Raw genomic sequence first — 25,303 nt, 5'->3', positions numbered from 1 at the left:
AGTAAATAATCTTTGCTTTTTCTTCTGCTTCGGGATTTGAAATTATATTGAAAACTCTTACTGAAGCTTCTCACTTAGAAGATCTCACTCTGTAAGTCCTGGAGTTATGGGACTGTATGTCCTAATATGCATGTCTGCTTAGAAGTAAATACCATTGAGTTCAATGGGTCGTGCTTCTAGGTAAGCAGGTACGTACAACATTGCAGCCTAAAATTACAAACAATAGGCAATACTAATCTCGGAAAGTGATCTTAATTTAGCATAACAGACATCAAAGCAAAAATATTGGGGACAGCCATCTCAAAAAGAATTCATCCATATAATATGCAGGTGCACCTTTTCATTCTAACACGATTTCAAACCAGAGAAAAACAATTAAAAACATTTAATGATTTACATTCAAAGAACAATGGACTTATTACAGATCTTACAGCTGTGAGAGTTCTTTCAGATCCTTAAATAGGTGTCGAGGAAGCGATTCGATCTTGTTGTTAGCCAAGTCTCTGTGGGGGGAAATCCCCAGAATTTAGTAAACAGATTGCTTATTTTGCCATCAATGCTTCAAAACTTAAGAAGCACCCTAATTCTGTCTTCTTTAATTCCCCCTTCTCCTTTTGCCACTGTCCCAGTCCTGACTGACCCCCTCCCCATTTTTGAGACAATTTGACTCGAGTGCTTGAAGGACTAAACGCACACTGTCACAATAATATAAACTATATGCTTGCTTACAAGATGTGATCACAAAAAAGTGGGTAACCTGCTCTCAGGGAAAATGTTTACTTACAGTTCAGCTAATCTCTGAAGAGCAGAGAAGCTATTTTCATTTACAGAGCTGATTTTGTTTCTTCTCAAAACGCTGAAATGATAAAAGCTATTTTAGTGGGTTTTAAGATGAGACTTCTTCTAATCATTTGTAGTCTCTGACCTAGGAATGGGGAACTAGATATTGATGGACTACAACTTACTGTCCAGATGTTGTTGGACTCCCATCATCCCATAGCACTTGCCATGCTAATTGAGACAGATGGGAGTTCAGCCACATCTGGAGGGACACAGGTTCCCCATCCCTTCTCTGGCTCCCTAAGATCTTCAGATCAGGCTCTGCTCCATATGCCTTGAGCAATCAAGGTTGACTTAATGGTTACAAGGATTCTTCCATAGCTGTATGTAATTCCTTCTCCAGCAAGGCCCATGCAGGTAAGTTGCTAGGACCATTAAGGTCTTTTTCTGGGTCAATAGTAATGTTTTAAACTCACAGGACTGTTAAACTGCTACAGGAGATGAAAGTGACGTTCCTGAAATTGTGGATATGGTTGCCTTCAAAGTCCCTGGGGAAAGAAAAGGAAATCTCCTGTTAATTCTTAACAGCAAATATTCCTCAAATACTTCTATACGGACTGATAATATGGTAGGACTCTTTGCATGCATGTTGTCTTTTCCACCAGAACTATTGTAGAAACCACATTTCAGTGCAAACAAACTTCACTGGAATCAACAGAAATGCAGTCTAATAAATAGTCACTGCAGAAGCCCAAACCTGCCTTTCCTGTGATAAGAAATAACTATTTTTTCTTGTTTTCAACACATAATTGCTAAATCTTTTCTTGTAGAGAATCTTTATGAACAAGAAATGGGACACATTTGATTCAAACCAAATCTAATGATAAAGTAACATAGGAAAACGTGGACTCACAGCCAGTTTATCCTTGGCATATGTTGACAAAGATGTTTATCAGGCAACTGGGCAAGAGAATTGTTCATCAGAACTCTAGAGAAAGAAAAATAATATTATTAGGTTGATGGATTCTGGAAAGATGGTTATCTGGGTTTCAGCAGTTATTTTAAAATAATCTTCAAGAGTACTGTAGAAGGTTTTTCATGTTTGTTTGTTTTTTTTTTTTTATAAATTTTTTATTGCGTTTCTTTCCATAATTTTATAGGTTACAAACAAATAACATAATTGCAAGAAACAAATTTTCCCTTTTTTTAACAACAAAAACAAACAAAAACAACTTGGACTTCCCCACCCCTTCCGATTCTGCGTTATTTACATTAACAATGTCAGCATTTTGTTACCTTATTTCATGCCTTATTGTAACTTTCCAATGTTATGTACCCAAATTCGATATATTGTATCTCATATTCGATGCCTTTAAAATAAACATAACATGTTCGATTCAAATTGTCTCCTTTTCTCTTTTATCACTTATTTTGCAATTTACTTAATCATAATTGCAGAAGCATAACTTTTCCTAATCATGCACTATCTTAAGATTCATACAGCTTGTAGTATTTTTGCAAATAGTCTTTAAATTTTTTCCAGTCCTCCTCAATTGTTTCTTTATCCAAATCTCGGATTCTGCCGGTCAGTTCAGCTAATTCCATGTAGTCCATCAACTGCGTCTGCCATTCTTCCAGCGTGGGTAAATCTTGTGTCTTCCAGTTCTTTGCAATGAGAATTCTTGCTGCTGTAGTAGCATACATAAACAGCGTTCTGTCTTTCTTTAGCACTTTCTGGTCCACCATGCCCAGCAGGAAGGCCTCTGGTTTCTTAGGGAAGGTATACCTAAATACCTTTTTCAATTCATTATAAATCATTTCCCAGAAAGCCTTCACTTTTGGGCAGGTCCACCAGAGATGATAAAATGTACCTTCTGCCTCCTTACATTTCCAACATTTATTGTCAGACAGGTGATGTATCTTAGCTAACTTGACTGGGGTCATGTACCACCGGTATATCATTTTCATAATGTTTTCCTTCAAGGCACTGCATGCCGTGAATTTCATTCCGGTGTTCCATAACCTCTCCCAGTCTTCAAACATAATATTATGTCCAACATCCTGTGCCCATTTTATCATAGCAGATTTAACCAACTCGTCCTGTGTGTTCCACCTAAGCAGCAAGTTATACATTCTAGACAAAATCTTGGTCTTTGGTTCTAGCAATTCTGTCTCTAGTTTCGATTTCTCCTCCTGGAAACCAACTTTTTTATCCATTTTAAAAACCTCTTGCATTTGAGCATAATGTAACCAATCTCGCACCTTGTTTTTTAGTTTATCCTGGCTCTGCAACTTCCAACTGTCTCCAATTTTTTCAATTAATTCCCAATATTTCGGCCAATAAGCCTCCATATTGGGTCTTTTTCCAGCCTTGGCCTCCACCGGTGACACCCACCTCGGTGTTTTACTCTCTAATAAGTCTTTGTATTTCGTCCAGACTGCAAAAATTGCTTTTCTGACAATATGGCTTTTAAACAATTTGTGAACTTTAACCTTGTCATACCATAGGTATGCGTGCCAACCAAAAGCATTATCAAAACCTTCCAGATCTAGGACATCAGTGTTTTCTAGCAAAAACCAATCTTTCAGCCAGCAGAAGGCTGCAGCTTCATAATACAATCTCATGTCCGGCAGGGCAAACCCCCCTCTTTCTTTTGAATCTGTTAATATTTTATACTTTATTCGGGGCTTTTTGCCCTGCCAGACAAACCTAGATATATCCTTCTGCCATTTTCCAAAACATTCCACTCTGTCCACGATCTGTAGGGTTTGAAACAAAAATAACATTTTCGGCAACACATTCATTTTTATTGCTGCAATCCTTCCCAACAAGGAAAGTTTCAATCTTGACCAAATTTCTAAATCCTTTTTAACTTCCGACCAACATTTTTCATAGTTGTCCTTAAATAAATTCAAATTTTTGGAAGACAAATAGATCCCTAGGTATTTCACTTTTTTTACCACATTCAGTTCTGTTTCTCTCTGAAACCCCTCTGTTTCTGTAAGTGTCAAATTCTTGGTCAAAACCTTGGTTTTTTGCTTGTTCAACTTAAATCCCGCCACCCGACCAAACTCAGATATAAGTTCAAGAGCTCTTTTTGTACTGGATTCTGGCTCCTGCAGTGTCAAAACTAGATCATCTGCAAAGGCTTTCAATTTGTATTGTTTCACTCCGACCTCTATCCCTTGTACCAACCGGTCCTTCCTTATCATATTCAATAGCACCTCCAGGACTGAAATGAATAAAAGAGGGGATAGAGGGCACCCTTGTCGTGTCCCTTTTTCAATTTTAAACTCCTCCGTCACCACATTGTTCACTATTAATTTAGCCTTTTGCTCTGAATAAATTGCTCGTAACCCATTTTCAAACCCCCGCCCCACTCCCATCCCTTCCAAGTTTTTCTTCATGAACCTCCAAGATATGTTGTCAAATGCTTTCTCCGCATCAATAAAAATTAACACCGCCCTTGTGTTCATGTTGGTTTGTAAAAGTTCCAAGATATCAATGATGTTTCTGGTATTCTCATATAAATGTCTACCAGGGAGAAAGCCTGCTTGGTCTTTGTGAATTACTTCATTTAAGACTTTTTTAAGTCTGCTTGCCAAAATGTCTGCAAATATTTTGTAATCCACATTCAGGAGTGAGATGGGGCGATAGTTCTTGAGCTGAGTCTTTTCAGATTCTGTCTTAGGTATCAATGTGATGAAGGCTTCTTTCCACGTTTCTGGTGCCCTCTTCCCATCCAAAATCTGGTTGCATACCTCCAACAAAGGTTGTATCAAATAATCCTTCAAAGTCTTATAGTATTTGGAGGTAAGCCCGTCCGGGCCTGGAGATTTGCCTAGTTGCATGTTCTGAATGGCACCTTCAATTTCCTGAGTAGTTATTATAGAGTTCAAGATTGATCTTTTATCTTGAGTTATTCTTGATAATCCATTTATCTTTAAAAATTGGTCTATCTCAGATTCTTTCTGAGGCCCCTGTGTGTAGAGTTCTTTGAAATATCTGTGGAAGCACTTCCTAATTTCTTCTGGTTTCTGTACCATCCTTCCTTCAATCTCTAGATTTGTTATCGTATTTAGCTTTTGTCTTTTTTTCAGCTGCCAGGCTAGCAGCTTTCCGCATTTGTTTGCTGATTCAAAAGATCTTTGCTTCATCTGTTTTATTTTCCATTCAATCTCCTGGTTAGTCAATTTTGAATATTCTGCTTGATGGAATTTAATTTCTCTCAGCAGTTCCTTTGACTTTGGTTTGGTTCTCAATTTTTCCTCTCCCTGACGTATTTTCTCCAATATTTTATCTTTCTTTCCATTCCAGAGCTTCTTCTTAATTGTATTCTGTTGTATCAGAAACCCTCTCATAACAGCTTTGCTTGCGTCCCAGATTGTTCTTTTTTCTACTGTAGTGTTCAGATTTATCTCAAAGTAATCCTTTAGTGTTTTTTGGGCCTTCTTCACGATCTCTTGATCTCTTAATAGTGTGTCATTCATTCTCCATCTGAAGGAACCGGGTTGAGTTAGTCTGAGTTCTATTTTCAGAGCGTTGTGGTCGGAGCATGTTTTTGGGCAGATTTCCACCTTTTTGGTCTTGGGTGCCAGCCCCCTGGAGGTCCAAATTTGGTCGATCCTTGACCAAGACAGGTGGGCCTCAGAGAAGAAAGTGCCTTCTTTACCTAGGGGGTTCTTTGTCCTCCAAATATCAATCAAATCCAGATTGTCAGTCATTTCAAAAAAAGTTTTAGGCAGTCTGCCGTCTGATGTTAAATTTTGGTTGTAAGACTTATCCATATGTGTAGACACCACTCCATTCATGTCTCCCATCATTATGATGTTAGCATAGTCCAGATAGTCCAACAAAGTCTCATGCAGCTTCTTGAAAAATTCCGATTTCCCGTCATTTGGAGCATAAATTCCTAATAACAATATTTTTTCTCCTTGAGTCTGAATTTCAATTGCCAAAATTCTTCCATGTTCATCTTTAAATAGAAATTTAGGTGACAGGCTCTCCTTAGCGTAGATCACCACTCCTCTTTTCTTCACCTTATCTGAAGAGATAAACTCTTGGCCTAGTCTTTTGTTAACCAAAACTTTCCTGTGGAGCCTGGTTACATGGGTTTCTTGTAAACAAATAATGTCCAATTGCTCTTTCTTCAATATATGAAATAGCCTCCTTCTTTTCTCCGGGGAATTTCCACCATTTATATTCCAACTTAGTAGCTGCAGAGACATCCTGAACTATTCTGTTACACCTAGAGCGGTGTGTCTTCTTTTTCCTCTGGTTCCGAGGGTATAGGCGTCCCTCCGCCTGCTGGCAGAATGGGTCCTGGTTTAGGTAGAGGCCAATGGGCTGCTGCTTCTTTTTGGAGATCTTCTCCGTGGTCGTGCTGGAACTTTTGTAGGTCCTCTGGCGTTCTTATTTTAACCTTCTTCTGTTTGTAAGTAAATGATAGTCCTTGTGGAAATTCCCACCTATAAGGAATTGTGTTGATTCTCAACAGCTTGGCCAATTCTGAATAGGTGGTTCTCAAATCCAATAACTGTTTAGGGATGTCTCGGTAAATTTCCACCCTTTTCTCTTGTATCTCAATTGAGTTATTAAAATGTAGGCCTAATATTTTGTCTCTCTCTTCTCTTGATCTCAAAGCTATTAAGCAGTCTCTTGATCTATCTTTTCTTACCAATCTTCCCAATCGAAAAGCCGATACTATTTTAAAGTCACTATCTTCTTTTAGGCCCCAAAACTTTGAAAACTCTGTTGTCAAAAATCCAATCAAATCTCCTTGTTCGATTTCTGGCACCGCCCTCAGCCTGAGGTTGGTCTGGCGATTTTTCAATTCCACCAAGGAAAGGTAGGTTTGTTGGTCCCCTACCTGTTTGTGCAGAGGCTTGACTTCTGCTTTCACTTCCTCAACCTCTTTTTTAGCTGCTGTTGCAATTTGAACAGCTTCCCCTGCCAATTTACGATTCTCTTCTGTTGCTCCTTGCAATTTTTCAATTGCTTGGGTATGTTGGGAAACCTGATCTGTCAGTTTTTGGATCGAGGATGTAGCTTGGTCAATTTTTATTGATTGATTATCAATTTTTTGGTTTAATGCTGATAATTGTTCCAAAACTTGTTTCAGTACTGCCTCTGATCCTCCTGATGCCATATCTTCCTCCTCAGATTTTCCAGGCTTTTCACTTTCTACTTTTTGTATTGCAAGCACAGCTGGAACTGATAGTCTGCGTCCCTGAGTTAAAGTTGTTTGCAAAAGCTGTGCCTGCTTTTTCGCTTTTTCTTTTTCCTTAGCTTCCTTAGCTTTGGCTGCTCTTGTCTTTCCTGTGCCACTCATCAGTCAATGTTCAAGGTCAAATGTTGTAGTCCCATGGGAAAGACAAGCCCAAATTTAAAAACAATCTGGAGAGAGAAGGTAAACAGAAAAAACTTTTCCCAGGCCTTTGTTATCCCAATATCCTCTAGGGGGAGTGCCACCAAAATTTAGTAAGAAGAAGGTAACTTTTCCGCCATTAAAGTCCCTTTTGTTCCATTTTTGAAGACAGTTTTAAAAACAAGTTAGTTCCAAAACACTAAGAAGAGAGTCCTGCAGAGCACTTTAAAACACTTAACAAAGTTCCAGCAAGGTGCCTGCAATTGTATCCATTCAAACTAAGTAAGCTCAAAAGTTGCACTTCAGTTACAAAAGTATCTGGAAGTTTGTTACAGTTCCGCAGTTAAGCAACTTCACCCGGCCACCCAAAGATTTGGGGTTAGAGTCTTCCCTCACCCCTTGGGAGACCGCTCCAAGTCAATTTTTAAACGATATTTTTGACTGTATCTTTAGCTGTATTTTTCCTTTAAAGATAGAGTTCAAATGTGCACGAAAGTCCCACTTTAAAGCCTTAAGGCTTCCCTGTTCGCAGCGCTTTCCGCTCTTTGAACAGTCTGCTTTGATCTTGAAAGCAGTGCCGGAAGACGGACTTCCTCTTTCTCGTCTCCCGGTTTCAGCCGAATTTCTTCAAATTATTTCAACAAATCTTAAATCCTTACTCACGGGTTTGCAGTTTCAGGCTGATATTTTTGGAAGAAAGGTCAGCGCTCATCCGTGACAGCCGCGCGGCTTCGCCTCCGCAGAAAGAGCGATGAACTCACAGCACCGCTCCCCCTCCTTCACTCCAGAGCCCCTTACGGGGTCCCTTCTGCGAATTTGGGGTCGCTCCAGGTGCCCGCCGAGTCCCACGGCCACGAACTCACTCTGTCCGTGGTTTATCTTGATGGGTTGCCGCTGCGCCGTAGCGAAACAACCCTTTTCTGCGGTGCCCCTCTTCAGAGCTCGAAGAGGTCCGCCATCACGGTTTCGCGCCGCCTCCGGAAGTCGTTTTTCATGTTTGTTTGATTCCCTTGTAGAGATGTTTCAGAACCCAATGCTCCACTTAGAAATATGGGTAACATAGTATTGTCACTGTAAGAGGATGGTGGTACCACTTCACTGTTGGACATACAGCTCTGACAAAGCTCCCTCTTCTCTCAATCTTTCTGAACAACCTAAACTGGTCAGTGTAACTAGGGAAAACTGTGGTCTCTTTAAAAAGAGAACAACTTCTGCTAAGAAAGTTAAAAATGGAGTCCAAATTAGGGAGAAAGACCTGAACTGTTCTCTTGCTGCAACAAAGGTTTGTGCTGCAATGAACAATTTTATAAACAGCACTTCATTGTAGCAGCAAAACCATTTGCATTTGCTGATAATATCAAAACATGAATATTAAAATTTCATGGGGAAAACTGTTTTCTATAATGAGCAATTTCTATTTATAAGCAACCTCTCGCAATCTTTACTTCTACTGTATTTGTTAATCAAGTTCATTTAAACTACTAATTCCAACGGTCCCCTAAAGTTTTGTTTGTTTGTTTTCACTGTAATGATAATATTAAGAGCAAAAGAATGGCTGCAGAGAGTGGAATATGCCTATTTCTGTTTCTGAAGTGAAAAATCGCTGGGAAGATAGTAAAGTGTTGTTGATTAGAGTACATGAACTGTTATTCTCTCGTGTGGAGTGGGGATGGGGTGGGAGTGGGGATGAGGTTGGAGATACGATCCTGTTCAGCATAGCTCTTTGCTTTTGTAATTTTTAAAATTATAAATGGTATTTTACATCAGTTTCTCAATACTTACAGGAGAATTAGTGAGTTCAGCCCATAAAAGGTTAGTGGTGAGACACATTTTATTGTATTGTTTTCAATTATGCTGTAAATCAGAAAATGGTGCATATTAGGTTAAAAATACTGCTAAGTCATAGCAACCTGTTTCCACCAGATTTATAAGCTATATTCATTTATAACAGTAGATAAAAATGGATTGCTATCATGGCATCATACAACCACTTATAATGTGCCAATCATTTTATGTTCTAGTCCATACTGTGAACTAAGGTTCTTAGGTAGCTACTAAATGATAGACCCATTTCCTTCAAACCACTGCAAATGAGGCTCCAGGGACCTTTGCAGCACAGAAAGCCAATTTGAAATCAACACAATCATCTCAGTTTGTGGTTCAGATGGGCACACAAACACCATGACCACACTGAAGGTGACTATGATTTAAGAGGCAATTTTTCTGAAACCACTGTCTTTCAGGAGAAAAAGCTTGCTGGAAATAGCCATATGAGTAAAACTTTTAAAAATCCAATTAAAACAGGTGATCCTCAGTACAATCCTACGCATGTCTACTCAAGAGTAAATCCTACTGAATTTGGTGGCTTTCGCTTCTAGGTAAGTGTGTTCTTATCTCAAAATGATGACAGAAACTAACCCCCCCCCCCCCGAGAGATTAAAAATAGGTTTGGGGGTGGGTGGGAAAGGAACTTAAATGAACAATTTTCTTGTCAGCTTCTGCAGTGCTTGATGAGCGCTTTGACACTTCACAGAACATTATTTTGAAGCTGCTGTATGTCACAGATCCCATAAGACAATATTTCCTTTGAAAAGGTGCAGTAGAAAAAGTTGTCATGCCGTTAATTCTTCAGAATACTGACAGCTATGTCACTAATGCCCTCTGCTAAGCATTGTTTGCTTTTAAATCACAACTACCAGTAACAACGAAACTGTTCTGTTTTTTTTTAAAATGGTGTTAAGATGTCTAGTTACAGATGTCTGTCCAAGCTAAAATCAGGAATGGAGATGACCCTGTCAAAACACATCTTCCAAATGGACTGATTTAGATCTGTTTCTTAAAGGAATAAAAATGTGAGTGAACATTTCTCCCACTGAGGATACTTCCAGAAAAGCAAATAGATAAATTGCAACGATCTTTGTTTGGATTTAACAGCAAATCTTAATGATTTTTCTTTCCCCCTCCATTTCATGAGGTGCAAAGTTCTCTCCAAAACAGTAGTTTTCCCTTAGGAAAAAAGCAACCCAGTTTTTTTTCCTGCAAAGCTGAGATTCTTCTCATTCTCTTGGCAAAGTGTTTGCCAAGAGATAGTGAAGAGGTTGTGATGTACATTGTATATAGAACAATCTTATGCATGTCTGTCTAGTCAGATATGCTCCATATTGTTATATAGGATTTAATCCTTAAAACAGCACCTCTTCTCGCTTTATCATTTATAGGCCAGTGAATCCAATGGGCCTTATTCCCCAGTAAGTATGTTCAGGATTGTAGCCTTAATGAGATACAAAGGCAGTACATACAGCCATTCAAGTTTATGTAGATCTTCAAAGACGTGGGGTTTCAAAAAGGTTATCTTGTTGTGACTCAGATATCTGAAACAAGACCAATAAAACATAATAGAAGGTCATTGAGCAATGTTTGGTTTTTCATCTATTCATTTTTTTCCCTATCCTATTGAATTGTTCAGAGTGGTGTTTGAAACCCTAGGGCCTTTCTTGAGCATGATTTTTGTGTGTGGAAAAGCACCATAACAGTTAAGTACATAGTTGAGTGGGAATTCCAACTGGGTTTTCTACATCCCTGCATAACATTGTAGAGCCTTGACCTACAGCTGGAAAAGAAAAATCAGGAGCACAAAAGAGTGCACTCCCAATTCTTCCTTTGCTGGCATTGCTTGACTGGAAGTATCAGGATCACACATTAAGTGAGAAGCCAATTCTTCCTTTGATGTTGACTCATGTGACACCAGGTAACATCAGGTGGTTGACTGTCCTGCCTACCAGTCAAAATGGCCTGCAGGGGTGAGGTGGGGAGTTTAGGATCTGCCCTACCAGTCACATTTAGGCATATATCACACTGAGTTTGTAAACATATTTGTCTGCAGCAGTACAACCTGGGTTTTCCATTGACAGCTTCTGGTTGTAGATTACTTGGGCAATTTTGGAGACTCTTACTGGGATGACGGATGACACTTTTTGTTTATGTATGTGACAACGAACCTACTGAAGTCATTATTACAATTATTAAAGTGGGAATATATTGAATATATTGTAGAACTGCAGGGGAAGTACTTACAGCTTTGTCAGATTGTAGAGTCCTCTGAAAGCATGTCCTGACACAAAACTTATATTATTATTTTGAAGGTACCTGTGAAGATAATGACAATAGAAGATCATTAAAAAAAAAGATTTACAGAGCCTGAATGATATAGGTGGCCACCAATATAATAATAATAATAATAATAATAATAATAATAATAATAATAATAAATTTAGTTCAGCTTTTCAGGGACCTCAACATTTTTATATTTTTATGTTAAAAATGTATCCCTTCTATAATTAAAATATGGGAAGCTTGACTGTGGCTTTCAAGAGAGAACTGAGCAGATGTCCAAAGCAAATCAAACAACTGTATTCTGCATTTCCACTATTTGCCTCCTTTAATGACAATACTATATTTTCCTACAGAATTTACAGTCATAACTGTCCTTAAATGTGTGACCAGAAGAGGGTGCAAGATACAAGAATGGTTGAACTATATGGCATTTGAAGAAATATTGTAAAAGGAAAGTAAAATCAACATGCTTGTTCTCTTTCTGTCCAAAAAAAACTAAATTTCAATAAGTACAAGATTATTTCATAAATGATCATGTTTAAAAAAACAAATTAATCATGATTAAATGAAAATTTATTTAAAGGACAAAGAATACCTACCCATATGTAGAATCTCATACTGTTTTGCTAAGTTTACTTTTGGTTCTTTGTCGTTTTGCTCTGCTCTAAACTGTACTTCTTTATAATATGATGGACAGTAAGATCAACTTTAGGATAAGTTTACTGCCAGTAAGAATCTGAGTGGTTATTCTTGACCACCCATTGGTTAGACTCAAATATTAATAAAACAATTGGTTAGGCTTGAATGAACAGCCTAAATGAACAACATAAATATGTTCATATTAGAGCTTGTAGTTCATATAGGAGCCTTGAAAATATATACCTCTGAGTATACATATACCACCAGTTTCAACAGTTTACATGTACATGACATAATTAGAAGCATAACCTTGTGTTTGCAATCCTATATAGGTCATCTCAGAGATTATGCTATGGGGCATGCTCCCAAGTAAATGTGGCTAGGATTGTAGCTTCAGGCTGAGTTCATACAAACACTTGATACAACTATCACCTCTCAACTTGCCTCCCAATGTCAGTTAATTGTACAGTCAGCTGATCCATGACAGTAGCATGTCAGTCCGTCAAGTGATCAAACCATAGTTCCAACAAACACTTCCCATGATAAATGTAAGGTGTGAACTCATTCTTGGTCACTACATCACAAAACAATTATGTTGCAATAGGCTGGTAATTTGAAGTTAAAATGTTGTCTTACAGGTATTGAAGATCCTGATATTTTTTGAAAACATTGGCAATAAGCTTTCTCAGCTGATTCCCTTTTAGGGACCTGTAACACAACAACAAACAGACAAAAGATGAATGACTCACAGCATACATCAAACCACTACACAGTACATGCACATTTTATTGATACCAGGTTATACAGTTGACAAACATTTCCACAAATGAAATTATTCCATGTAAGTTGATTTTATTGCTTGCTCAGTATTAGTGTAAGCCACCATGTTAGTGGAAACACTAAAGGATGGGAGACAAGTGATCAGAATAAATCAATCAATATGTAAATAAATGTATGTATGTGCATGAGCATTATTTGCTAAAGACTCTCCTCCCTGAAAGAGAGGGGAGTGGTTGTGGGCGGGAGCCCGAGCACCGCCCAGCAGGGGGCGTTGCCCCCTGCCTCCAGCTCACCTGGCTGGTGCTCATGCCCCCCCCCCCGGTGACCAACCAACCAGGTGCCACGGAGGGGGCGTGTTCAGCGGCCTTTTGCCGCAGCGCCAGCCTTTCCCTGGCCTCATTCCTCCTCCTCGTCCCAGTTAGGCATTGGAATAATGTGTTGTGGTGTGTCGAAGTGCTAGGTGTGGCCATCGCCTATGCCTTCAATTTGTTGGGGTATTCCGTTAAAGGAATCTGGCGGTCGTGTATTCTGTCCGATGCCTGCTTGGCAGGAGGCCATGGCACGACCCTCGGTGACAGCAGGGGTGAGCCTATAGTTGGATTAGCATCAACAGGCTCCACCTACTGGTGAATAAACCCACTTGTTTCGATCCAATGCCTAAGCCAATACCTTTTCATTGCTGTAATCAATAAAGTTGTGGCCTTTTTCTAGCCCATCAACCTTATATCACGTGTCCTTGTGTCTTCATTTCATTTCACGGGGGTCGGGTCCTCGAACCACAACAGCCTGTTTTTTCAACAACTGCAGTTTTAGATGAATTCATCAAGCTATTAGTGGCTACCAGCTGAAGTGGCTATGTACTATGTCCCATTTCAGGGGCAAAATGTCTCTGGATGGTTGCTGAGAATTGCATGTGAGCAAAGCAGTGTTGCTTCCTATAAGCATATGACTGGCCACTAAGAGTACAGATCCTGGACTAGATCTTTGGCTTGACCCAGTAGGGATCGTCCAACGTTCTTAATAACTTTCTTCAATTAGTTCATAACATAAACATAGCTAATTGTGAAGATCTTCAGTTAACCTTTTAGGGACATTTGCCACACAGAGCAGGTTCATGAAAAAGAGAGTTTCTTTAGTTTTTGTGCACTTAACAATATAAACCCTAGAGGTCCTCACAATACAGGAAATACTTTAGTCACAGAACCCAGCAAGGGATTTTCCTATGGTGTCTCTTAATTGTGCCGTATGAGACAATTACTCTTCCATGACTGGAACAGAACTTCAGCACACCTTTCACTAAGCAACCTAATGAGCATAAAAAATTAAACTCGGTTCTTTGCAAAAAGGACATATCAAGTCACAGATAGACAACTGCAGGTTGAAAACTTGCTCACACACAGAATAAGCCTCAATTTAGAAAGCTCAGGTTGATTCTTAATGTAGTGGTGCTATGGCCCTTAAATTAGATAATTTTTCTGTCCTTCAGCACTGCTCAGTTTAAGCATCCTGAGCAGCGAAGATGGCCATTTTCAAACAAACTTTATTCACAAATTCATAAGCATCCTCAACTTTAAAAATGGGTCCAGAAATTTCAACACTAATAATAAAGCTATTATTAAGAACAGACCCAAAACCTCAACTGGTCCAATATCCTCTTTCTCACAGTTGCTAAGAAGGTGTCTATGGGAAACCCTTCAGCAGCACAATATCACTTTCCCATGGTTATTGCCCAGCAATAATTATTCAAGTATCCTGGGGCTATAGTAGCACTTATATCCTTACTTGCCAAGCTTTTAAAACCATCTAAGTTGGTAGCCATCAGCACATCATGTAGCATCAAATTCCATACTTTAACGATGCTAAAAGGGGTATTTCCATTTGTTTTAGGTAGGATGAGGTTATCCCTGGAGCAATACTTGAGCAACTTTTATTTCTCCCCTGCTCTCTGAATTCCTTCATTATTGTAAGAGTCACTACAAAATGTAACAGAGCTGGGTAACCCAGGTTTCCAGATGTTGTTGAACATCAACTCCCATAAGCCTACAGCCAGCATAGCTAATGATCAGATATTGGTCTTGCAGTCATGTGCCAGCATTAAAAAAAAATCACGTTTAAAATTAAAAAATAATTCCTGTTGCTCACTAGATGGCATTGATGTTTATTATTCCTTTTTTGCCCTTTTCCAAAGTGGTACAGTGTGTGCACTAAATAAGAATCTCATCTGAGGGTGATAGCAGCATCCTGGACTTTCTGTTCACATCCACTTTTAAGCTGGTTCTCAGAAACTGGCTTAGGAGCATCTTTGCATGCTTTGCCAGTAACACCTTGTGGGTTACATACCAGTTGTAACCTAGCCCTAATAACTTTTACCACCTGCTGAACAGAGAATTTACCGCTTTTTTTTTTTACTTACATCAAAGTTACATTAGAAGAGACCGAAGGAATGACGAGCAAACCAGCACCATCGCAGTCAAGCTCTAAACCACGGCACAAACATTCTATTGGCACAGAACCAACCACTGGATAAAGACAATGCCATGATGTTGGCATGATGATGGGGAGAGAAAAGAGAGGTGGTAAAATCAACACATTGATTAATATAGGGGTGAGGAATATGTGGTCCTCCAGAGGATGTTGAACTCCACAACTCCCAGCAGCCCCATCTAGAACACAGCCATTAAGGATGACGTGTTATAGGCAAACAATATCTGGAGGACCACTAGTTCCCAAGCACTGGCTTAGGACAATTAATTCATACTTCATCCATTGTAGCCAATGGGCTACAATGACATGGATTGTATGGAGGACAAGGTGAGGGCTGTTGACAAGATTCTGCTCCCCATTTACAAGTTAGGAAGGGATGTGGCTCAGTGGGAGATCACATGTTTTGCATATAAAAGTGGCCAGGTCCAATTCCTGGCATCTCCTGAAAGGAAGTTGTCTCAAATATTGAGGAGTTATTGATACTCAGTGTAGACAATACTAAACTAGATGGACTAATTGTCTGACTTAGTATATTGCAGATTTCTATTTTCACATTTTCTGAAGATGACAGTAAATAGTTTTTTAAACTTTTGAAAAGGGCTACAGTTAGGTGCAAATGTAGACACACAGCCAGAAAAGTGGAAGGGCAAAGGAAGAGGCAAGCCAGTGACTGAAAGCAATAATTTGTTACGTAAATATTGCTAAATGTGCATTGATCTATAAATAAGTTGCTTCAATGAATGAAGCAGAATAAGACACCTGAATACCTTTTTACCCCAAAGAAGACCTTTCGTTAAAACATTTCGGGCAATTTTCACTGAAAACATTGCTGCAATAAGCATAAAACTTGAGGCATGCTTCTTTCTTCACTCTGCAAGGCCTGTGGAAATCAGCAGTGTAGTGCTCAGACACACGGGATAGGGGGATGGAAGGTCAGGAAGCTTTTCTTCTACCTGTCAGAAGTGTTTTCAAATAACCATTTGTGTCATGCTGTAAACTTCAAAATTTACTGGCTTGGTCCACATGTAATACTTAGACTGTGGTTTGTTTAGCTTATTGTAGTTCATATGTTTGATTTGGTCTGTGGCCAACAATCTAGAATTTGAAACCATGGTTTGAAATTATTTATGAACTGTGGCTTGCATTAACCATGATTTATTATTATGTCACAATCCTGGCTTAATTCAGGATTGCTGAGGACACACATTCCATCTTTCACTTGATCAATGTGATTTAAAGCAATTTTAAGTTATATTGTTTTAAAGCTTTGTGCCCCAGTGTCTTTCTAAAAGGAGAGCCAGTGTGGTGTAGTGGTTAAGAGCGGTAGACTCCTAATCTGGGGAACCGGGTTCGCGTCTCCGCTTCTCCACATGCAGCTGCTGGGTGACCTTGGGCCAGTCACACTTCTTTGAAGTCTCTCAGCCCCACTCACCTCACAGAGTGTTTGTTGTGGGGGAGGAAGGGAAAGGAGAATGTTAGCCGCTTTGAGACTCCTTAAAGGGAGTGAAAGGCGGGATATCAAATCCAAACTCTTATTCTTCTTCTTCTTCTAAAACAGAACTGAAATGTCCACATGCCCACTGAAACTTGGTTCCACAGTCACCAGATCTGTGGTATGCTTTCCCTTCAAATTCTACAAGTAAACAATTTATTTCTCTTCCTACTTACAGCATTCATCTGTTTCCAAGTCCAAGGAATATTGAAAAGCCTTTTTATCATAAATTGCATCCAGCTGCTGAGACCATCCACTGTTATCACCTAATAGAAGTTATACAGCAGAAATATCATCATCATTTACTATTTCTAAACATGCCTCAGAGAATTCCAATGGAAATTGCTTGTGTTCATTTATTTGTCCCATGTTTGTAATCCGGTGAATGTGATTGGTATTTACTGCTGCTTTTTTTAGTTCGCAAATGATATGCCATTGATGATGCTCCCTTCCATTTCCCCCATTTGCACTGCGCCTCCTTTCCAGCTACTACTAGAGGGCAGGAAGACCCTTTAGGGTGTTGTCACTGTCAAAAACAACCTCACTTGTAAAAAAGATATAATTATTCAGCTATGGGTTTGCTACTTATTAGACACAAATCTTTCTGCTCAGTTAAAAGTCTGGACACACTGCCTTAGGGAAAACCATTTGTATTTCTCTCCTCCTTGTTCTAACCATGTTCCTCTGCTATGACACAATTATTCAAAGGGGAGAGTGTGCACTCTGCCAGAAACAGCTTGTTCTCTGCCAAGAAGCAATTTTGAAGAATTACAATAAAAGATGGGATAGTAGCCATGTCTCTAATCACCACAACCGGGGCCATTTTGGACCACTATTCTTCCCTCCAAGGCTGCTTACACACCATATATTTAAAGCAACCCCCACCCTAAAAAAAATCCTGATTCTTTCCCCACTATGGTTATGGTCTTGCACTGATTCAGGCATTAGTACTAGTGAAGTCAATTCAGTTTACCAAGTAATTTGGCATGTGTACTTGGAAGTCCTGCAATGTTCAACAAGGCCCATGATGTTTAGGATTCCAGCCTTAACGTGATTTTCATTAGCAAATGATATCTATCCACTGTTTAATCATCACTTGAGCACACAGAACAGTGTGCTTTACATATATACTAACATGCATCCATATGTAGTTCCTATGTTAGAAAAAAATGGGATTATTGTTCCAATCCCTTGACATATGTCCTATTACATTGACATTAGTGAATTCCCATCATAACCCCATTATATAGCTCCATGCTCAAAAGCTTGCACCATGGCTGCCCATACATTACTGGTCCAGGTTCAAGGTTTGTGGATAAATTTACAAGGTCCTTAACAACTTGGGTGCAGGATTCCTTAAGGGCCTCCTGATCCCTTATAGCTCTGCCTCATCACTGAGGTCTTCAGTGGAGTCAATGTTTGTGGTCCCCCATGGCTCGGATGCATCGCTTGTATCCATCATAGATCAGTGTTGTGTGATCAGTATTATGGGCCCAATTTTATGAAATTTCTTTTAGGCCTCCTCTCTGTTGAACCTCCAGCACATACTGAAGACATCATCCTCATCACCATCATTCCAGCAGGCATTTAACTGAATTCTGAATTTATAGTTTTAACTTATTTTCATTTTCGTTGTGTTGTATTCTTTGTACACCACTTAGTGGAAAAGGTGGGGGAAAATATTGTCTAGATAGATAGCTAGATTGGAAAGGTTCAATATATACAAAATCAATTCTTCTTAGAATATGAGGTGATTTTAGAGTCCAGCTAACCAAGCAGCTTATACCAGACCGATGCTAAGAGAATGCTTTAAAAAACCCTTAGTTATTTAAAAAAACAACCCAACCCAATACCAAGTTTTTTTGTCAGAGTAGTTACTGAGAAAACAAGAATTGTGATGTAGTATCAAAGGCTTTGTTAACTCACACTAAGAGCTACTGTGGAAAAACTGTCAACTTACCACAGTTCTCTTCATCTGCGTGATTCCCACAGTCATCTATCCCATTGCAGTGAAAGGGCTGAGGCAAACATTTTGTGATATTCCCACAAGGGAAATAGCCAAGAGGACATGCAATTCCAAATCCAAAATCCTGAGTTCCTGCAGCAGCATGAAGAGCTATTAAAAAATAAACACCAGAAAGAGGCTGGGCTTTACTGAAATGTTTTCAATGTTTAGGTTACATTGTTGAACTGTTCAAACGCATTGAATTAAAAGTGTTACAGCTTGGGTTACTTACAATTTTGCATCAGTTCTTTTAATTTCCCACGCAATATTTGTAGTGATCCTCAGCCTGCACTCTTGCAAACATTTATATAAAAGTAAATTTAATCACTGGAACCTTCATCTAAGAGTAAATGTTCTAAAGATCATGCTATTTGTTGCAAATGTGAGTGCACAACTGAATTTATAAAGTTTGGAATGTTATTATGTATATTTTTTGTTAGTTTTTGTATAATATACACACACAAACAAAACGTGCATGCCTGTTTTTGCAATAGCTCTTCAGAACACTCTAGAACAAATGCAGACTTTCCATTCCCCTGTGATTACACCCAAAGTGGTTTCAGTAATGCATGAAACTCTGATTCACATGGGGTCACAACTGAACACATGGTTCCTTCCTTCATGAACTTCCTCAGTTTCCAGTTGAGAAACCAAATTGATTTTACTAGCTTAGAACAGATCTGCATTCTTGGTGCAGGTTCAGGAGCTGATTTCCTAGTCCCTACAACATCAAATGCTGGTCAAAGGAAGGAAAAGCAGGTTCTTCAGGCTAAGGAGCAAAAAGTTCTGCGCACATCCCACACAACTGCCAGCAGCTTCTGTTGCTGTTCTCCCTGATCACATGAACGGCACACAGAACAGATGCAATCATGGCACGCATTCTTCATATCGCTTCTGAAAACAGCCTTGATATGCACATATTGGGTCTCATTGTGCAAGGGCAGTTGCAGCACTACATGAGCAATCCTTTAATTTTTCACATTTATGGTGCATGCACAGCAAAGTAGTCTTTTGTTTCATCTTTTTAGGCACTCTTACTTTGGGACTCCTTGACTATCGACATCAGGCCAGTGCCTTCACAGTACTATTTTTGGCACTTTCTAAAAATGTTTACTTAATAAATATTTACTTAATATTTACTTAATAAAAATTTAAGTACACATAATAACAAACAGCAACAAATGCTCTTAAAATATACTGCTTGCTTTTTCACAACTTAATCTTGCATTTATCCAAGCATGGGCACCTGAACCTTGCTTCTGTGGCTCTTAAATCTCTCTTGATTACCACCACCCCTCTTGAAATACCATGTCTAATTTTAGGCTGAACATAGTTTTGTCACCTTAAGATCCATTGACAAAAGCCCTATACAACTGATTTGCAAGTCATGTAACTTGAATTCTTTGCCTGGTGTAGGCTTAGCTTTGGAGAATAGCAGGGTTCATGTTTTTGACAGCTGTGTGGGCAGAGAGAAATTCAGCAGGTTGAGCATTTCCAGGGGCAGGACTGAAATACAATGATGAGAAGAGCTTCACCTGTTGACATGCTGTCTGTTGGACATCTTATTACTCATGTGTGGCCCCCGATTTACTCTTAGACCCTTCACCCCATGTGCAAAAGAGGATACAAATATAGATACAACACAAAGCATATACAACTTTGTGTCCTCTTTTGTGAGTGGGGCAGAGGTCTCCATCCCTGCAAAATATGCTGGTTGCAGAAAATCTTGTTAGCAATCCTGTCTCCTCTTCTACCACATGGAGAGAGTTCACAGCCAGTGCTGAGTGAATAAAAAGTGTTAATTCAGCTAGCTATGTTCAAACTATACACTTTTAGAGGAAGACTCTTATAACATAACAGCTTGTGTCCTTCCTGAATTTGGGTAGTCATTTGTGTTTATTCACATATTTAGTATTCACTGTTTTTGTTTCATTCCAGAGATAGAGTTCTGGGTGAAAGCACAGAAATGAGACTTTGACTCCTGAAATAAACATCTGGAACATAACTCTTGCATTTTCACAACAAGTTAGGAATGGCTTTGCTCCTTTCCTTTTGGCACACTTTTAAACAAAATGTTGCTCATAAACAGAACTGAAAAGCATTAGCATAGCATCTTTTATACCATGTTTTGTTGCATCACAAGGCATTCCAGGCAAGGCACCATACTCTCCACAGCTTCCCATTGATTGCACTGCACTTCCTGGTGAGGCCTAGTAAACTAAACAGTAACTGACACCTGATTTTTAAAGAGACATTTTTCCACCTCCTCTACAGAAACAGCAGAAAACTGGCTCCTGTTTTGTGGAGAATTTTGAGAAACAGGGGAGAGAATTCATCCCAGCCTTATTAAAAATACCTTTCCTGAGGAAATAGAGCCTTTGCCGTGTATTTCCGTACGCAAAAGTGATGTTTTCTTCTCCCTCTTCTAATGTCACTTTAGATACAGACTTTTTGTTCAGCCACCAGCTTTATATGTGACATTGATCATGCTGGCACTTCATTTATAATAACAACCATGTTTCTGGAGCTTTAGGACCTAAAGCAAGATTTTCTAAAGTTAAAAATATGCTAGGTGAGTCATCTAAGACAATACACTGCTGGAAATTGCCAAAGGATAAGACAGAGAATATGGAAATCAAAATGTCACAGAAAAGAGTGCAAGCAGGTTTTGGACCTCATACCCCAAGATCACATCTCCAAAAAGGTTAAAAATATATGAACCCTCAATAATCTGTGATCATCTGATGTTCATTGGGCTGTCTTGAGATAACTTAGAATATCCTCTTATAAAAAGATGTTCAGTGTTAGCTGCAAACTTTTGCATGTGAATTGCTTTGATACTGAAGTCACAATGCTGTAGTGGTTGGACTAGGACCTGGGAGATCAGGGTTCGAATCCCCACACAGCCATGAAATCCACTGGGTGACTTTGGACCAGTCACTGCCTCTTAGTGTAGCCTACCTCACAGGGTTGGGGTGGATGGCAAGAGGAAGAAGTATGATAGAAATGTAACTAACTAACTAACTAATGAAAGGTGTATACACGGTAAGACCAAGAGGAAAATTGAAACAACAGTGCAATTAAAAAGAAATGCAGTTTGGAAACATTGAACAGAGACTTTGGAATGCCATTCCTAGGGAAGTTAGATTGGCTCCCTCCTTGTTGATCTTCAGCTGGCAGGTGACAACCTTTTTATTCCAACAGGCCTTTAAGAACTGAAAGGAAAGGGCTACTGGTGTGATGCTTTTGTTGTTGTTGTTGTTGTTATCTGTATTTTTAAATCTATTAGTGTTGACTTCCTCTTTAATGACTATCTTTTTTATATTTTTAGCTTTCTCTCTTTTATCTGTAAGCAGCCTTGAGTCCCAGTATGGGGAGAAGGCAAGATATAAATAAATATAATTAAATTATAATAATAATAGTCTGACATGAATCAGGAATAGCTTATTTTGCAGGGAAGGATAAAACTTTTATTTCCCTCCCCCCCGGCTTTATTGCATAATATTAGAGGGCATTCTCTAATATCTTAGTCATTGTGGATATGTATGAAGAGAAGCAAGAGACTCAAATTCCACAGCAAATAGCTGCCTAACTGCTTGCTTTTCTAATAAACAACCTAAGTCCTTGTTCTTCTTACAGTTTGATGTTAGTTCCCCTTCTTCCCATATTGCTGTTTGCACTCTAACAACATTTTCTGTGCAACAGAGCATGCAACTCAAGGACAACAGTGTGCTCATTAATACATGCTGCTCACAGACTACGGAAGCTGGTGTGTTGGCAGCATGATTAGGATTATGGATGAATGCCTTACATTGGACCAATGCTCCATTGTGCATTTTCACCTACCCAAAAAGGTGCACTGCTGTTATCCATAACACCATTGCTTAAGCAACACTCTGGTGTGCAAAATGCTTTGCCAACTTTATCTCCTCCATCTATAATTACTTGGCCTAAGGTATATGGCCAGAACAGGCACAGTGCCTGCCATCACCACCCTATCCCTTCCATTTTTTTGCTGCCTGAGGCAAAGGACAACATTGCACTTCATACTACATGTATAGAAGCTGCCGGGACTGGCTGAAGAATCTTAATTCAACACTGGCACTAAGACTGCATCTTCCACCATGCTGAGGACAGCAGGCTAGTTTAAGGGGTGCCTGACAGGCTGTATGATACACCCAGCTCAGCAGAACCAGAGAGCTTGGGAGGAAGGGCCAAAGATCCTGCAGCCCACAGCATTTGATACCTGAGGCAACTGAAGGGAGAGGAAGGCTGCAGCCTCACTGCCACAGGGGAGCCTAATATTATTTAGATGTCTGTGGAGAAGCCTTGGATTGGCTCCAGAGGTTCTCTTCTTCACCAGAGGAAGCCTTTCCATAATGGAAGAAGCACCTTGTGTCTTTGGATCCAACCCATGTCTCTTAAGCAGGTAAATGGACAGCATAGGACATGTGAATATTTTCAAAGGACCTACAGGCATATGATTAAAGAGACAACTCAGTTGATTAAAATGTTCTTTCTAAGTTGCTTTTGCATTATTGTTGTTTTGTTGTTGTTTTGTCATTTAGTTGTGTCCGACTCTTCGTGACCCCATGGACCAGAGCACACCAGGCACTCCTGTCTTCCACTGCCTCCCACAGTTTGGTCAAACTCATGTTAGTAGCTTCAAGAACACTGTCCAACCATCTCATCTTCTGTTGTCCCCTTCTCCTTGTGCCCTCCATCTTTCCCAACATCAGGGTCTTTTTCAGGGAGTCTTCTCTTCTCATGAGGTGGCTAAAGTATTGGAGCCTGAGCTTCAGGATCTGTCCTTCCAGTGAGCACTTTGCATTATACAGAACCTTAATGGTGTTTAAGAAAGGTATTCTCCCTCCCCATAAATATATATTTCAACTATAGCTATATTTATCGATCTATCAATCTATCTAAAGTTTAAGAAAAGTGAAATAAAATATATTGGTGCAAAACAAGCCGGAATATTATAGAATTTTATATATACCATCTCAGCCACAGTCACATTTACCAGTTATTTGCTATGCCAAATATAAGCCAGAGCTAATATTATCATGCAGCACAACCATGCTACAACAAGACATTCCTTAGAGGACCTGCAAGGCACCCTCCCTGCTAGCATATCTTAAGTCAACGAAGCCACACAGAAGTGATTGACGATCAAAACTTTGCCAGTTTTCTCCATTTGCTATTACTTCTCATGACAGGAATAAAAATCCTGTGATAAACTTCAACCAAGTGGACGTGCATACTACTTTGAAACAGAATGGTAGAACAACTGAAAACTTCTGAAAAGCCAAGAGTCAAATACAAAATCAGCCACAGCTACCATGGCATAATTCTTAGCAGCAGCACCGAATTCTGAATGCAGCTCTGCAGCTGGTCTGAAGCTGTATTTAAGATCAGTGCTGGGATTCTAGAATTCAGAGCTGAGCATACACTTACAGATCATTAAAAAGACGGTTTGTATTGGCATGCTGGTGTGCTAACAGTGGCTGAACAAACCTAATGTTTGCATTTACATCTGAAATGTCAGTCTCTTAAAATTCCAGATATCCATCACAGAATTGTGGCAATCTTTGTGCAGGGTTTCTTTTCTTTCTTTTTTTAAAAAAGAAAATCATAATGACTAATTAACAAAAGGTCAGTTGCTGGGGTTTCCTACCTATCAGTGTTAACATAGAAAATAGTAAGTGTACTCACCATTCACTTCAATAGCTAAGAATAAGAAGAAGCAACTAAATGGCATCTCTGTCTTGCTTCCGAGAAATAAAGAGCTAGTGTTGTCCCACAGATTTCATACAAAACCTCAGCAGTCTCTATTTCTGGTTAGAAGAAGCTTCCTTTCCATTCCATTCCTTGCTTTCTGTCTCTTAATTCTCCTTTGCAACCTCCCTCTCTCTCTGTCTGAGCAGAGCCATCCAACTCAGAAAAAAGAGGGGTGTGTGGGGGAAGTTTCAAAGAACAGACTGTCTCTCCTTCTTTACTCCAGGTTCCCGTTTCTGTGTCTGTTGGGAAACATGTGCTTTGATCAAAGCTATTATGACCAAAATAGTCATTTTATCAATACAGATAAAATTGATTTATTTTAAATTACTGACTGGGAAGTGATTAGACAAGCGTAATCTCATTTAAGTAGGTCTTTTCTAACCAAAAGCATGAGCTAACTTTCATAGGAAAGATTTTTTCTCCTCTTTTCCTCAAAAAAAGAAAACTCACAACAAACAACTTCATAATAGGAAAATGTTCATCTGGCTATAGAAATGTGCAATCGTGAATTCATTTCCTATAACAGAGCAGTAAGTCATAACTTCATGTGGACAGGACTGAAAAAAGAAACACATTCTATCCAGAAATATTAGGATTTTAAAATATATAAAGGAACTTGTTATTTGAGCTACCATGGGGCATTAACATGTAATTAATATTGATTGTTAAAGTATCCCAACCCCCTGAGTTTCTATGAGTTCCAACATAGCGCAGTAATCACTACCATTTATTTAATGTTCAATATTTTATCAATATTAGTAGTGCTATGAGTTTGTGGGTGCCAAACACCTATAATCAGTGGCGAAGCTGCATGCCCCGCTACTGGGGGCAGAGAGCAGGCGGGCGCGTGGCTGGCACCTC

The 25,303-nt window shown here is 39.3% G+C and overlaps 1 protein-coding gene across 1 annotated transcript in view; it reads right to left on the bottom strand.

The window, feature by feature from the left end:
- The window catches only part of RXFP1 (relaxin family peptide receptor 1), a 31,926-nt gene extending 7,343 nt beyond the window's left edge, over positions 1 to 24,583 (bottom strand). The window contains exons 1-12 of the mRNA XM_028744414.2: positions 24,377 to 24,583; positions 18,617 to 18,772; positions 16,833 to 16,922; positions 15,094 to 15,199; positions 12,537 to 12,608; positions 11,223 to 11,294; positions 10,448 to 10,519; positions 8,931 to 9,002; positions 1,694 to 1,768; positions 1,257 to 1,328; positions 785 to 856; positions 432 to 503 (exon numbers count right to left, since the gene is read on the bottom strand). Coding sequence (XP_028600247.2) covers positions 432 to 503; positions 785 to 856; positions 1,257 to 1,328; positions 1,694 to 1,768; positions 8,931 to 9,002; positions 10,448 to 10,519; positions 11,223 to 11,294; positions 12,537 to 12,608; positions 15,094 to 15,199; positions 16,833 to 16,922; positions 18,617 to 18,772; positions 24,377 to 24,422 — 977 coding nt within the window. The 5' untranslated portion in view covers positions 24,423 to 24,583. The remainder of the gene's footprint in view (positions 1 to 431; positions 504 to 784; positions 857 to 1,256; positions 1,329 to 1,693; positions 1,769 to 8,930; positions 9,003 to 10,447; positions 10,520 to 11,222; positions 11,295 to 12,536; positions 12,609 to 15,093; positions 15,200 to 16,832; positions 16,923 to 18,616; positions 18,773 to 24,376) is intronic.
- Positions 24,584 to 25,303: the final 720 nt, after the last annotated feature.

This window comes from Podarcis muralis, chromosome 9, assembly GCF_964188315.1.
Source record: "Podarcis muralis chromosome 9, rPodMur119.hap1.1, whole genome shotgun sequence".
Lineage (NCBI taxonomy): Eukaryota > Metazoa > Chordata > Lepidosauria > Squamata > Lacertidae > Podarcis > Podarcis muralis.
The sequence above is the reverse complement of the archived record's forward strand: the minus strand, read 5'-3'. Positions and strand labels throughout refer to the sequence as shown.